Source organism: Canis aureus, chromosome 29 (assembly GCF_053574225.1).
Source record: "Canis aureus isolate CA01 chromosome 29, VMU_Caureus_v.1.0, whole genome shotgun sequence".
In the NCBI taxonomy this organism is placed as follows: Eukaryota; Metazoa; Chordata; class Mammalia; order Carnivora; family Canidae; genus Canis; species Canis aureus.
Window position 1 is genome coordinate 28,873,009 of NC_135639.1, and position 12,217 is coordinate 28,885,225.

A 12,217-nucleotide genomic window follows, 5' to 3' on the forward strand; every position below is an offset into this window, starting at 1 on the left:
CCCATTCACCCGCCTTGGCACGCTCACAATCGGCCGTGTGGCAGCACAGGCCTCGCACAGGCATTCTCCGCAAGTGACAAGGAGCCGCATAAAGCCGCGGCCGCCGGGGGAGAAGGGAGGGCGGCCGAGGGGGAGAATTCGGCCGCGGCGGGGCGCAGCGCCCCTGGGCGCGCTGGAGAGGCCCCGGCGGCCGCCGCTCAAGGAGCCTCCTTCGCGCCGCCCGTGGCCGTGCCAGGGGGCGAGGTTTCCTTTTCCCCGGCGGCCTTCGAGGTGGGGCAGGGTCCAAGCCTTGGTCTAACGCAGGCACAAACACTCGCCCAGGCATCTGCGTAAAACCTGTGGGGATTACGAAGCCGGGGACCTCAAAAGGCCCACAGTCTCCGACCTGTTCTCCCACAAGAGTAAAGAGAAATTAATGAACAAAACCCAAGAGGACGCCAGACTTTGCAGCCCCGGGGCCAGCTCAGGAGAGGCCCGGCCTGCGAACGCGCAGGGAACACTGCTTTCCCTTTTATACACCTTTTCCTCCCCTACAGGCCCTGTTTAAAGGATCCTGCTCCATTTGGGGGTGGGGGGGGGGCGAAACAAAGTCTGTAGCCAACGGTTGGGAAATATTGCACCTTGTTTATTGACTCCTGTAGTGTATGGCAGCGGGTGTGTACACGGCGTGTGGATACAGTTATAGATATATGTGCTGAATACAGAATATGAAACAGAAAGGAAACCTGGTTAACACCTCCAGTGGGCCACCAGCTCCCAGATTCGTTCCGCTCCCCCCAGCCCCGTGTTTGGTCGCTGGGGTGTCCCCCCCCCCCCCCGCAGAGTTCTACTCCCTGACAATCCGGAGACCCAGGCCGAGGTATCTGCTGCGGAGGGCAGGCGGTAGGGAGAAAGGAAAACCGACTGTGGCGTGGCGCTCTGGGCCGCCAAAGGGGCAGAGGGGTGGGCAGGGCTTGGGGGTTTCTCCAGCCACGACACCCAGTTTTCTCTCCTTCATGCTTTTCTTTCTTTTTTCTTTTGTCCTTGGATCTTCTGTCGACATTTCGAGGAGGCCACGGGAAGGCCGAGGGGAAAGCTGGCCTTCTTGCTCTGGGAGAGCCAAGCGGCAGCCAGAGTCCCAGCCTCTCGCACTGTCTTCGGGGCCAGGGTACTCCCCGGCACTCGGCCCGAGTTTCTGCCTCAGAGGCAGTCCCCGCGACCGACCCCGGGCTACCTCCTCGCCCCCCAGCCCCCTCCCCCAGGCTCCGCGTGAGCTGCGCTCCGGCGCCCCCGGGGAGAGAGACCTGTGGTTTTTTTGTCTGTTTTTGTGTGTTTGTTTCTGCTTGTTTTTAACGAGAGGGCCTGGCCCTGGGACCCAGCCTTTCTCGCGCTTCAGTCCCGCGGTGCCAGGTTGCAGTGGGGCGCCCGCCGCGTGGGGATCCGCCGCGTCCCTACCAGGCCCGGATGCCCTGCAAGGTGCCCTGCGCGCACGCAGCCCCGGCCGCGGGACCCTGGTGCAACGGCTGTGCGCCGCCGCCGCCGCCGAAGCCGCCCAGGTTGCTCACGTTCACAAAGGGGCCGCCTCCGGCCGCGCTGCAGGCGGGCTGCATGGCCGCGGCCGCCGCTGAGGCCCCGCCGCCCCCGCCGCCGCCGCCGCCCGCCGGGTACGCACAGCCGTAGCTGCCGCTGTAGGCCGCGGCGGCGGCGGCAGCGGCGGCGGCGGCGGCGGCGGCCGAGTTCCCGTAGCCGTAGGCGGGGAAGCCGTTGTAGGAGTAGGCGCCCGCACCCACGCTGTAGGGCGCGCCGTAGGCTTGCGCGCCCGGCGTGACGCACGGCTTGCCGTCCCGCACCAGCACCGGCACCGCCACGCGGCGCGGCGGCGGCGGGGGCGCGTGTGCGCCCAGCTCCAGGGACTTGTCCTGCCGCTGCCTCTTGCACTTGTACCTGCGGTTCTGGAACCAGATCTTGACCTGCGTTGACGTGAGCTTCAGGCTGCTGGCGAGGTGCTCGCGCTCGGGCGCCGACAGGTACCGCTGCTGCTTGAACCTGCGTTCCAGCTCGAAGACTTGCGCTTGCGAGAAGAGGACCCGGGGCTTCCGGCGGCTCCGTGGCTTAGGCCTCTCACTCTCCTCCGCCGCCTTGCAGTCTCCGGCCGCCTCCAGGGGCTTCTTCAGCTGGCAGCTTTCTGCGGAAGAAGCACAACAGCGTCCCTTAGCAATTGCCGCCGAACCGCGGTTCCTACCCCCAGAGCACCGTGGCCCTTTTGGTGGCAGCGCGGAGCATGCGGTAGCGAATGCCTAGACTTTCTGGAAAGTTGGTGGGTCCTGGCGCCATGAGACCCTGCGACAGCCCCAGCACCCTCAGAACGCCCTTAGCGGGCAGAAGCACGGTCGGTGGGGAGGGGTAGTTAGTGCGGGTTTATTTAGAATGCGAACATCTGTGACAGATTTCTCTATAAACGTGCGGCTCAGCGTGCTAATGAGTTTTCAGGATGAAAGTTTGCAACTACATAATAACTAGAGTATTTGCAAACTCATTTGCCTACCACTCTGTTACGGATAGCTGAAGGTGTGAAGCGTATTGCTGTCTGGGGGCCGTGCGTAAGTTGCGTGGGAAAAAAAAATCCTTCTGTTGGAGATGCTTGAGTGTAACCCATACACCACCACCACCACCCCACCCCCGCATTGCCTAGGAACTTTTTTTTTTCTTTTAAAAGACAACATGTCTCCAGCTAAATGTCTGCGTGACGATGTCTGTATTACCTTAAAGCGAAAAAGAAACTTGATTGACTGATTTAGACCGTTTCATGACGATTTTAGGCCCGGGGAAATGTCAGGAGTATAGGCCTTAGCTGCTGCCACATCAAACCTCCTCTTGGGAGAGAGATTCTTTGGCTCTTCTCTCAGAAACAAACACTTCCTTGGGGGCTTTATTCAGTTATCCGATTTCCCTACCCAATTCACCTCCCATCCGATGTGAGCCGCTGGGATCTAGGACTAGGTTCGGCGCGTTTTTCAATCGGCCTGCAGTCCCACAGCCTGGGACACAAAGCATAACATGAATTTTCAAAAAAAAAAAAAAAAAAGAACAGTGCCTCAGGGGTGTTGATGCTTTGCAGGCCCGTAATGGACTGTGTTCCCAAGCACTCTCCGGCCATCCCCTCCCTCTGCCGGGTGCTGAGGGTGCCAGGACACTGAACTTGAAGCAGAGAAGTGTGGAAACCACCCAGCAGGTCTCTACCCAGCAGGTCTCTACCAATGCGCCCCGCCAACTCAACCTGCTTGGATCATCTTTTTGGAGAAGAGGGGACGGCTGTCCCAGCCTCAAAGGACCTCATCTCACGCTAGGGGGGAACAGGAAGAGATTTGAGCTCTTGTCTCTCTAGCTCTTGGGAAGAACAAAACTGCTGTGAGTTGTCAGTATCCAGCCCCTGAACCCGTGTTGCTTATCAGCGTCAGGGCAGCAATGACTACTTTCCCTTCTTCCCTTGGGGGCTTGCATTGACTCTCCCCTCCTGGGAGGAGTAGCTGTCCTCCTCCCTCCGCCCCGGCTCCCGGCTCCCTCGCAGGCACCTGTGCTTTGCGGAGCTGTCATTGACCAGGGTGAGGCATGACCCCAGCCAAAGGTTAAAGGGGCGGGAAGCAGTGTTGGCCGGGGTTGTGGGCTGTTTGCGGGCGCTCCGCCATTGCTCCAGATGTGCGGGTGCGTTTTCTTTCCCCCTCTACTCACTTTGGCTCCGGTCCCTCACGACCTCGGGCTCCTCTTCATGTTCCTTAGGCCCGCTACACGAGTCTCGCAGGACCGTGTGGACATAGCTCTGGGGACAGAGCCCCGAACCCCCGTGGCCGTCGGCTGTGGCTAGTGAGTTCAAATAGGACAGTTTCTCTCCCTCTTCCTCCTCGTCCTCCTCTCCTCCGTCAGAAAATTGCGTCCCCTCGGCGGCGGCCAGCATGCACGGCGCCGAGTGGAAGTGGTGCTCCAAGTCCGCCTGTAAGTGCGCGCCGTGGAAGTGCTGCTGCTGCTGCTCCAGATTCAAAATGTCTTTGACTGAGAAAGGGGTGGAGGTGACCGGGCTTGGTAACATCATCAGGGCCACTTAATTGTCCAGTCCAAATACTCAATAAATCCCGGCGGGGGCGGGGAAGCAGCGCTGCGGCTCCAGCTCTCCTGGACTCTGCCGCTGCTGCCGAGTCGGGCTTTTGACAGACGCGGTCCGGCTCCAGTCTAAATCGCCTCCATTGGCCCGGACCTGGGGGTCTGGGTTTTGTTACAGCCACTGCAGGGACTGGGGCCGGGGCTGCGAAGCCTGTGTCCGGGGGTCGTGCGTCACGTCGGGGGCGGGGCTCTCGCCTCGGCCTCCCTCCCCATTGGTTCTGGCTCATGCGGACCACGCCCCCCCGCATCCGCGGAGTTGGGGTGCTGTGGCGCTACCAGAAATAAAGGACTAGTATAGAGTCGCGAAGTCCAAGTCGTTGTGGGGGAGGCCGCACTGCCCTGGGTGCCCGAACTACCGATTCCCGTCCCGCCTGGCCCTACCTTTCCGGCCAGGGCCAGTTCTGGGAGGCCTCTTGTCCGCGAGCCAGCTGCCAGGAGCGTGGTTTTTCCAGCTGCTGCAGGGCAAGAAAACTTCCTGGCCTGTAAATACCGGCCTCTGGATTCCCAAGAAGATGGAATGTTTTGTGTACCTATGGATGCGCAACGTGTCTGTTCCCGACTTGTTGACTTTGCTCAAGCTGTGCCTTCCACTTGGAACGTCTTTCCTGCCCTTGTCTCCATGAGTGGAGAGCTCTTCTCCAAGGCTCTGCTCAAATACTACCTCCTCCAAGGAAGCGCTCCCTGATTATCTAGCCGGAAGTCATCTCTCCTGCATCTAAACTTGCAGCGCTTGTTAGTAAAGGACATTCGTGTCACTTAGCACTTCCCACCTAGCACTAGATATTGCTGGCCTGGTCGCCTGGGGGTAAACTGTGAGCCCCCCGGGGGGGGGGGCAGGGTCCCGGTTGCATTTGTCCTTGTAGTTCTTGCAGCTGATGCACTAAGCAGGTAGGTGAGAGGCAGGAGGATAGAGTTGTTACTGAACTTGGTGACAGTTCTTGGTTTGAATCCTGACCTAGTCGGTGTGTGAGCATTTCTAAGCCTCAGTTTCTTTGTCTACAAAAAGAATACTTCCTCAGGGGTTATTGCCAGGGATAAATGACAACATATGCCAGGAGCTTAGTGCAGGGTCCCACACATCTTAAAATGCTCAGGACACCTCAACTACCATTATTCTGCACCAGAGATCAAGCAGCGCTTGTTGACTGCATTGATGATGGCGTGGCCCGAGCGCTGCACACATTGGGTGGCCTCGTAGGGTCTTGAGAGCAGTATCTGTCAGGAGGGAGGTGACCCAGCCAGAGAGGTCTTTTTCTCTGCATATTGAAACCGGGGGCTAGGTCTCTACCCTCGGAGGTGTCTTTCTAATTTCTCCAACCTATACGCCTTCTGGCGCCCTCGTGCGGCCCCGGGTGTTTTCTGGACGAATCTGAGGGGTTCCCTGAGGTCCTGGAAATTCCACGCTGGTGGGGATCACCTTCCGCACAATAGGCATTCGCCAGCCGCCACGCCTCACCCAGTAAGGAGCAGGGAGCAGCGGTGGCTACTGTGAGGCCCACAGAAAGACCCAGGCGCAGCACTGGCCCTGAAAAATACAGAGACCGGGTCCAGCCTAACCTGGGCGCCAAACATCCGCCCCTGGCCGCCCCAAGCAATTTTTGGCGGCCAAGATGGTGGAGCAGGGAGAGACCGGCCTCAGCTGGAAGGGGCGGGTGGGAGGTGCAGGGACTGTGGACGACGCCCCCGGGCGGGCGAGGCACACCGGGGATGGACTGTGGGGCAACGGCGGAGAGCAGCCCTTCGGCCCCGCGACTTTAGGAGTTGTGGGTACCCAAAGCCAAGGAAAGAAGGGCGGGAGGGGAGAGAGGCGGGGCTGTGCAGGAGGGAGCGGAAATGGTGCGGGGAGTCAGCCCCTGAGGCCGCCCGGGGAGCTGGGATGCGGCGCGGGCCACGTGCACCCGGGAGTACTTAGGGTGGCGGCGACTGGCGGGTGGTGGGGGAGACCCTCTGTGGGCAGGGCCCTGCGCTGGTGCACCCATTCTTCAGCCGCAGGGGCGCCCGGTGCCTGTCTTCTCGGAATTGAGACTATTGACGTCCCAGGCGGGGCCGACGTCTCCCAAACCAGGCCAGGGGCTGCAGAGAGAAGAATGCGCCGGGTGTTGCTGCGGATCGCGACCCCTCGGGCGCAAAAGATCCAGAGAGAGGTGGGGGTGAGTGCGCGGCACTGTGGGGTGGGGGTCCTAGTGGATGTGCGTCGCGTTGGCAGGCGAGCCTAAAAGAAGGAAGCTGAGCTCCAGCCCCACTCCACCCCATCCCCCCTGAGCTAACCATCTCGGGCGAAAGTTTCTGGTTCCATTTTCCCCCACCTCTTTGGGTGGTGGTTTTTGTCTGTTGTTGTTTTGAGTGATTTTAAGAGGGGGAAAAAAGGAAAAAGAAGCAAAAGCTACCAAATATCTTTCTTTCCCCAGTTTCCAACCCAAGTTTGCATTTCTCTTTGCTACATTCTCTTGCTTCTCCGCAGCACGTCGTTCTTAGGCCTTCCCTAAGTTGGTCTCTAAGGAAGCCCATCTTAGACCCGTGGCCAGGGGCCCTGGGAACATGCCCACACAGGCACCGCTGCTGCTGCCGGGAGCCCACCAGGTTGCCTCCTCACTGAGCACGAAGAAGGCTGTCTCCTCCTTACTCGCAGGTCCGCGCGGTCCGCTCTCCACCAAACCCACTGACACCACTATCCCGCCAGGTACCCTTGTACCAGGCCTCAGTGGATCTCTCCTGCAGCTTCTGACTGGGTTGCTCCTCGACAGGCCCCCCCGGGACATCGTTCAGGCCGGAGGGGCTGGAGGCGGTGAAGATCCAGAGCGTGGGCCCCACAGGGGCCTAGCTGCCCTGTACCCCCTTTCTCTTCTTATCCCTAACCCTGCGCAGGGCCGATCTAGCCGGCAGGAGACTTCTACCTAGAGCTGATCGTGGCCTCACGACGGGAGCTGGGGCTTAGGACGTCCCCCGCTGCCTTCTTCCTGGTGGTTCAGGCTCCCTTTGGTCAGTCTGGTTCCCCTGCAGCGGAGCTTCCTACCGAGGATCCCCACCAGGTCAATTCCATCTGGGCAGCCTGCCGTTCCCGCGCCGGCAGCGTGGACGGCGGGCCGCGGGCTTGTGTGCCGCCAGCTGCGCGCCGGTGTCGGGGGACAATGAATGCCCGGGCGGTAGTTACACTACAGCAGCCGGCCGGGGTCTCGGGAGGCACTTATCAGAATGCGGAATCTGGTTCCAACGCGTGTATCCAGTTACGATCGCGTTCTGGGGCATTTGCATTCTCTTGCCTGAAAAAAGGATCTTTGAAATCCTGGAGTTGTGCTCGACTAATAATAGGTTTTCGTTCCAGTCAGTTTACCTAATTACTGTCAGATAAAGTAAATATCGCTGCAACCAAGGAAGCGTTTGATGTTATTTTAATCGAGTGTATCTGCCTACATTTTTAGGCTTTTGTCACATTACACATTTATGCAAATCCCCCTTCTCCCATATATGATCAAAGATCATAGTAAAATGATGGCGGATTCTATGAGGGGGAAATGCTGTATAGATGCATAAGTGATATTTGTAAAATTATACCTTTTTTTGGAGAAAAGCCACGAGCTAACCATTACAATAAATATATTATCAAATAAAAATGTGATGATTCTTTGAAAACTATAAAGTGTTCCCATAAGTTACTATTCTTTATACAAAAGTTGCTTGATTAATATACATAGAAATACAGGCAGATACCAGTCATTTTAGTTATATGTCCCACTGCTTATGTTTTTACCTTCCAACTATTCAAATAACCATTTAATTTATGTAACCACAGTCACAAAGAAGTTGGAAATTATCATTGCTTCTAATCTAAATGTAGCACCACAGTCAGAGTAATTGTCTATTAAAGTATGAGAAATAATCCTGTGATGAACACAGCTAGGCAAAACTATAGAACATTACAGGTAAATTTTTTTTTCACTGAATGTTTAATTTTTTACTGCTCTTCTAGAAATTTCATTTTCAATGACATCTTACAAAAAAAAAAGACATTTCTTCTTTGGCAGTAGCGTCAAATAAGTTCTTGTTATTTCATTGTTGTTGATAGTATGTGTTTTGGTTTAATTTTTAGTTGAAGGATATTGGAAAGCTCTCCGAATTTTTGAGCAATCTAGAGGCAATAGTATTTTGTGGAAGGGTAAAAACAATTTTTCTACTTTTAAAGAAATGTCAATTAGGTAGGTCAGTCCCAGAAGCATTAAAATCATCTAATTCCTTGAGAGGAAATTTTTTCCAAGCTTTGGTAATTTTGTAAGAGAGATTTTAAATTAGAGTTTTGAGCATTTTAGCTTTTTAAAAAATTATTTTGCATGTGTTTTTATAAACCCACCACTTCCCTTCCCTGGGAGAAAATCAGTCCAAGTTCAATAATGCAAATAGTTCTTTGTAAATTACAGGCTCTTTCTTACTGAGGAAGTGAGTTTCGATTTCTTAAGGAGAGGATCTTCTACATCTATGTTATGTGTATCTGCCCCACTCCAAAAAATTTTAAGATAATGTTAAATACAATGTAAAAGCATAGCTTTTGTCAATAAAACCAACTCTATTCTGCTGATAAAACACACAAGAAAGCCTAACTTTGTCAAATGAAAATTCAATATTTTAAAAAACAAGAATACCTACATACAGATATTTATTTGTGCTATTTGCGCATGCTATTTGGGAGTGCAACGAACAGTTTTAACTTGGGGATTAAATTGGAATTCTACATGCATTCCTTAACTTTTATTTATTTATTTTTTGAGTGAGTTTAACTTCCTGTAGCAAAGTTTCAATGTCTATAGACCTTTTAAAATATAATCTGACTTCAGAGGAGCGGCTGCAGTCTTTGGCAGATTAATTCTTTAAACCAGAGCGCCTGCTTGCTCTGTGAGGATCTCTGAGCAGTAAGGGTGGAAGGGTGGGGGAATGTAGTTATCACCTTCCAAGAAGCAGAGATTCTTGGTAACTCTTTCTAGCATGATCTTCCCAACCCTGTTAGCTCTCAACCACCAGCTTCTGGACCCTGGCTTCCTAGGACATAGAAATCTCTGCCCAAATCTCACGGTGGGGGGGGGGGGTCACTAAGAGTGAATAACTTGAAATCGTTTGAGAACGAAAAAGACTTTCTCATTTGGGAAAAAATTTTTTTTGCCATCTTCTTGTCGCTTAAGAAAAGTCTTATCCCGCCCTCACCGCATCCAGCCCGGAGGTCCTGGTCTTTGGTCCGCACTGGGAAGAGCGATTCCCAAGATCTAGGGGTAACCTTTGCTCCGTCAGTGGGCGTCAGGGTCTGCTGGCCTAGTCCCCCCTTGCTCTTGGTTTCTTGAAGCCCTGGGCATACCCAACAATTCCCACTGCTCTGGCGACAGTTCCAGCTTGTCAGACTCTGCAGGATGTTTCGGGGGTGGGAGACGGGTGCTGGCCTTGCTCGGAACCGGCCAAGGACCCGACCTGGAAAGGACCAGGGCCCAGGGGCCCGCCGCGCTCCAGGGCGCACAGCCAGGGACGGAAGGCGCGACTTGCCTACTCGCCGGAGGAGCAGGGCCCGGGTCCACAACTCTGGGCCTCTGGGTTTCACAGCCTTGGCCCGTACAGACGCCGGCGTGTCAGGTCTGAGGTCAAGAGTTGAAGGCGCGGCATCTAGGCTGCGGGGGCTGTAAGTGTGCCAGGCCTCACTCCGCCATCCCAGCGTGGGTGCCGCATGGGGAGCCCGAGCACTTTGTCCACGCGGGTCCGGGCGGGAGGGAGTGTTGGGCTTTCTCCCCGGCGCGGCGCGCTGCTCTCCGGATGCGGACCAGGAGCCCAGACCTTAGTGAGGAACCCCCCTGGGAGATGCTGGCTGGGCCTTGCCTTCATCCTCAGACGTGCCTGTAGGTTCCCCGCACTTCTGCCCCCGGGAGAGAAATACCTTCTTACCTCTGGCTGCTGTGGCACACCGGAGACCGGAGACCGAGACCCCACGAGCCTGGGAGCCTGGGAGCCTGGGAGCCCAGAACTTCCGCAGTCTGCACCTTACCTCTTGCAGCCAACCCCTTTCCCCTTTGGACTCCTTCCTCTGGCACTAGGCCCAACACTTCTCTACTCCTTCCCTTCCTCACCCCCCCTTTCTCACTCCCCCTTTCTCCCTCACCTCCTCCTCCTCCTGTCCCCAGCCCTCTTTCCCTCCTCTCCACTCCTCCTTGCCTTTTCCACTCTTATTTTTTCACTCTCTTCCTTTCCCCCATCTTATCTCATCACACCCCCACCACCCTGACCCCCTGGGAAGCTCTCCTGCATTTTTGTCCCTGGCCCCTGCAGGGGTTTCGTGTGTGCACCAGGTGGCTGCATGGGATTGGGTCAGACTAGTTGTGCATGGTCTCTCTCCTGAGCCCCAGACTTCCCTCCACCGCCGTTCTACTCCTGGCTCGCTCACTGGCACTCTACCTCAGGGGCTGCTCCTAAAGATGCCCAAGCACTTTTGGATTTGTGATAGGGACACTCCTCTGCACCCTGCTTCGGCCTGGAGGACCTCTCCCACCCTCCAGCCCCACAACCCTGAGCAACCTCAAATGAGGGCCCTGATGGGTCTGTGAGGCTCCAGGTGGCAGGCTTGGCCATCCTCCCTGTGGAAATCCCCGCTCCAGGCAGATCCTGCGGGGCCTCCGTTTCCTACTATTGTGGCAGTCTGGAGAGGATCACAGCCGAGCTGAAGGCAACAGTAAGGCCTGGGCACAGATCAGGGCTCCCAGATCAGGACCGGCCTCCTCCCTCACTACACAGGAGCATTATCCAACTGAACTGATCTTTCCTTCTGTTTCTTTCTTACCAGTCCTACATTAGATTAGGGGTCTTGAGATCATCTCAGCTGGGAAAGATTTCAGGGATTGCAGTAAAATGCAGGGGCCAGCTCAATGTAGTTGAGCTCTGCCTTTGGCCTAGGTTGTGATCCTGGGGTCTTGGGATGGAGTCCTGCATCAGGCTCCCCAAGGGGAGCCTGCTTCTCCCCTCTGCCTACATCTCTGCCTCTCTTTCTGTCCCTCATGAATAAATAAATAAAATCTTTAAAAAATGCAGGGACCTAATCTAGGAGAGGAGAGTGGGGTCCTGTCTCCCACTAGCCAGCAGGGGCAGGGATTGAGCACTCTGTAGCTATTCTCAGCCCACCTATAATCTCTTAGCCTCTTCCTACTTACTGGGTATGGGGCCACTGAGGACATTGAGTCGTCAGCCTCTGAAGAGGAGACAGGGTTTATCTAGGGCCTTCTCCCCTGTAAGTCAGGCTCCCCAGTTGCATAGTGGCCACCCCTACCCTTTTCCATCCCATCTACAACCATGTTTCCGAGGTTGATGACAGTTGTACACTCTGATAAATATGAGTTTCCAACAGATGGACACAGACCTGACATATATTTCTATGGACTTCTTTTTCTCTTTGGATGAAAAAGGTGCTTTCCTGTGTGAACACATCAGTGCATGCACATGTGGATAGGCATGGGAAAGAAGGCTCTCGGGACTGTGTCCATAAATGTAGACTACATGTTAGGGCTTTTCTCTTTCAGACAGTGTGGTCAAAACGGAGGGGCTGGGCCAACACTCATTCTGAAATCTTCTCCCTTCTTTTTTTCCCACAATAATATGATTGCTGGTAGTGGCATGAGGTTTGGAGAGAAATGTTTATATGGTCCAAGAATAAAACTAGCTTCCATGACTATGAGATGCACTATTCCATACAGGCAATTTGTGGGATCATTACAATTACACTTGTACAAAGTGGTCCCATAGGGACCACTGCATTCAGAGAAGAGGGAATAGGTTTTATTACTAGAGTTGTAATGACTCTGGGTGTTCTTGAAAGTAATAAAACCACACTGAAGTCATTCTGTAATTTAGACTTTTAAAAACTTTACATGCTCCTCCCCCATTAGTATAGGATGCATGCAAACCCTACAAGCATGCATGTGTAGACGTGGTACCTATGACACCTTCTTCTGCAAGGAGGTCCCACAGAGTGAAGGAGGCTGGGTTTGGGGTGGGCCATAGGGGGAGATGTGGCTTTCTCTAAAACATGATCACACCTTCGATGTCTGTCTTGGGCCAAAGCAGTGAC

At 54.9% G+C, this 12,217-nt stretch overlaps 1 protein-coding gene and 1 long non-coding RNA gene across 2 annotated transcripts; one reads left to right on the plus strand and one right to left on the minus strand.

The window, feature by feature from the left end:
- Window positions 1-604: 604 nt before the first annotated feature.
- On the minus strand, window positions 605-4,494 carry NKX2-3 (NK2 homeobox 3). The gene is made up of 2 exons (XM_077878034.1): window positions 3,709-4,494; window positions 605-2,164 (listed from the first exon to the last, which is right to left on the minus strand). The coding sequence occupies exons 1-2, from the start codon at window positions 4,064-4,066 to the stop codon at window positions 1,431-1,433; spliced, it is 1,092 nt and encodes a 363-aa protein (XP_077734160.1). The 5' UTR covers window positions 4,067-4,494; the 3' UTR covers window positions 605-1,430.
- LOC144301278 (uncharacterized) lies at window positions 3,053-7,771 on the plus strand. Its single transcript, XR_013368086.1, has 2 exons — window positions 3,053-6,284; window positions 6,596-7,771. It is a non-coding gene; the product is annotated as an uncharacterized LOC144301278 (long non-coding RNA).
- Window positions 7,772-12,217: the final 4,446 nt, after the last annotated feature.

Coding starts and splice junctions, on each gene's coding strand:
- NKX2-3 (XM_077878034.1), bottom strand. CDS start 4,066: ATGATGTTACCAAGCCCGGTCACCTCCACCCCTTTCTCAGTCAAAGAC. Junction 2,165..3,708: donor CGTGAGGGACCGGAGCCAAA/GTGAGTAGAGGG, acceptor CTTCTTCCGCAG/AAAGCTGCCAGCTGAAGAAG.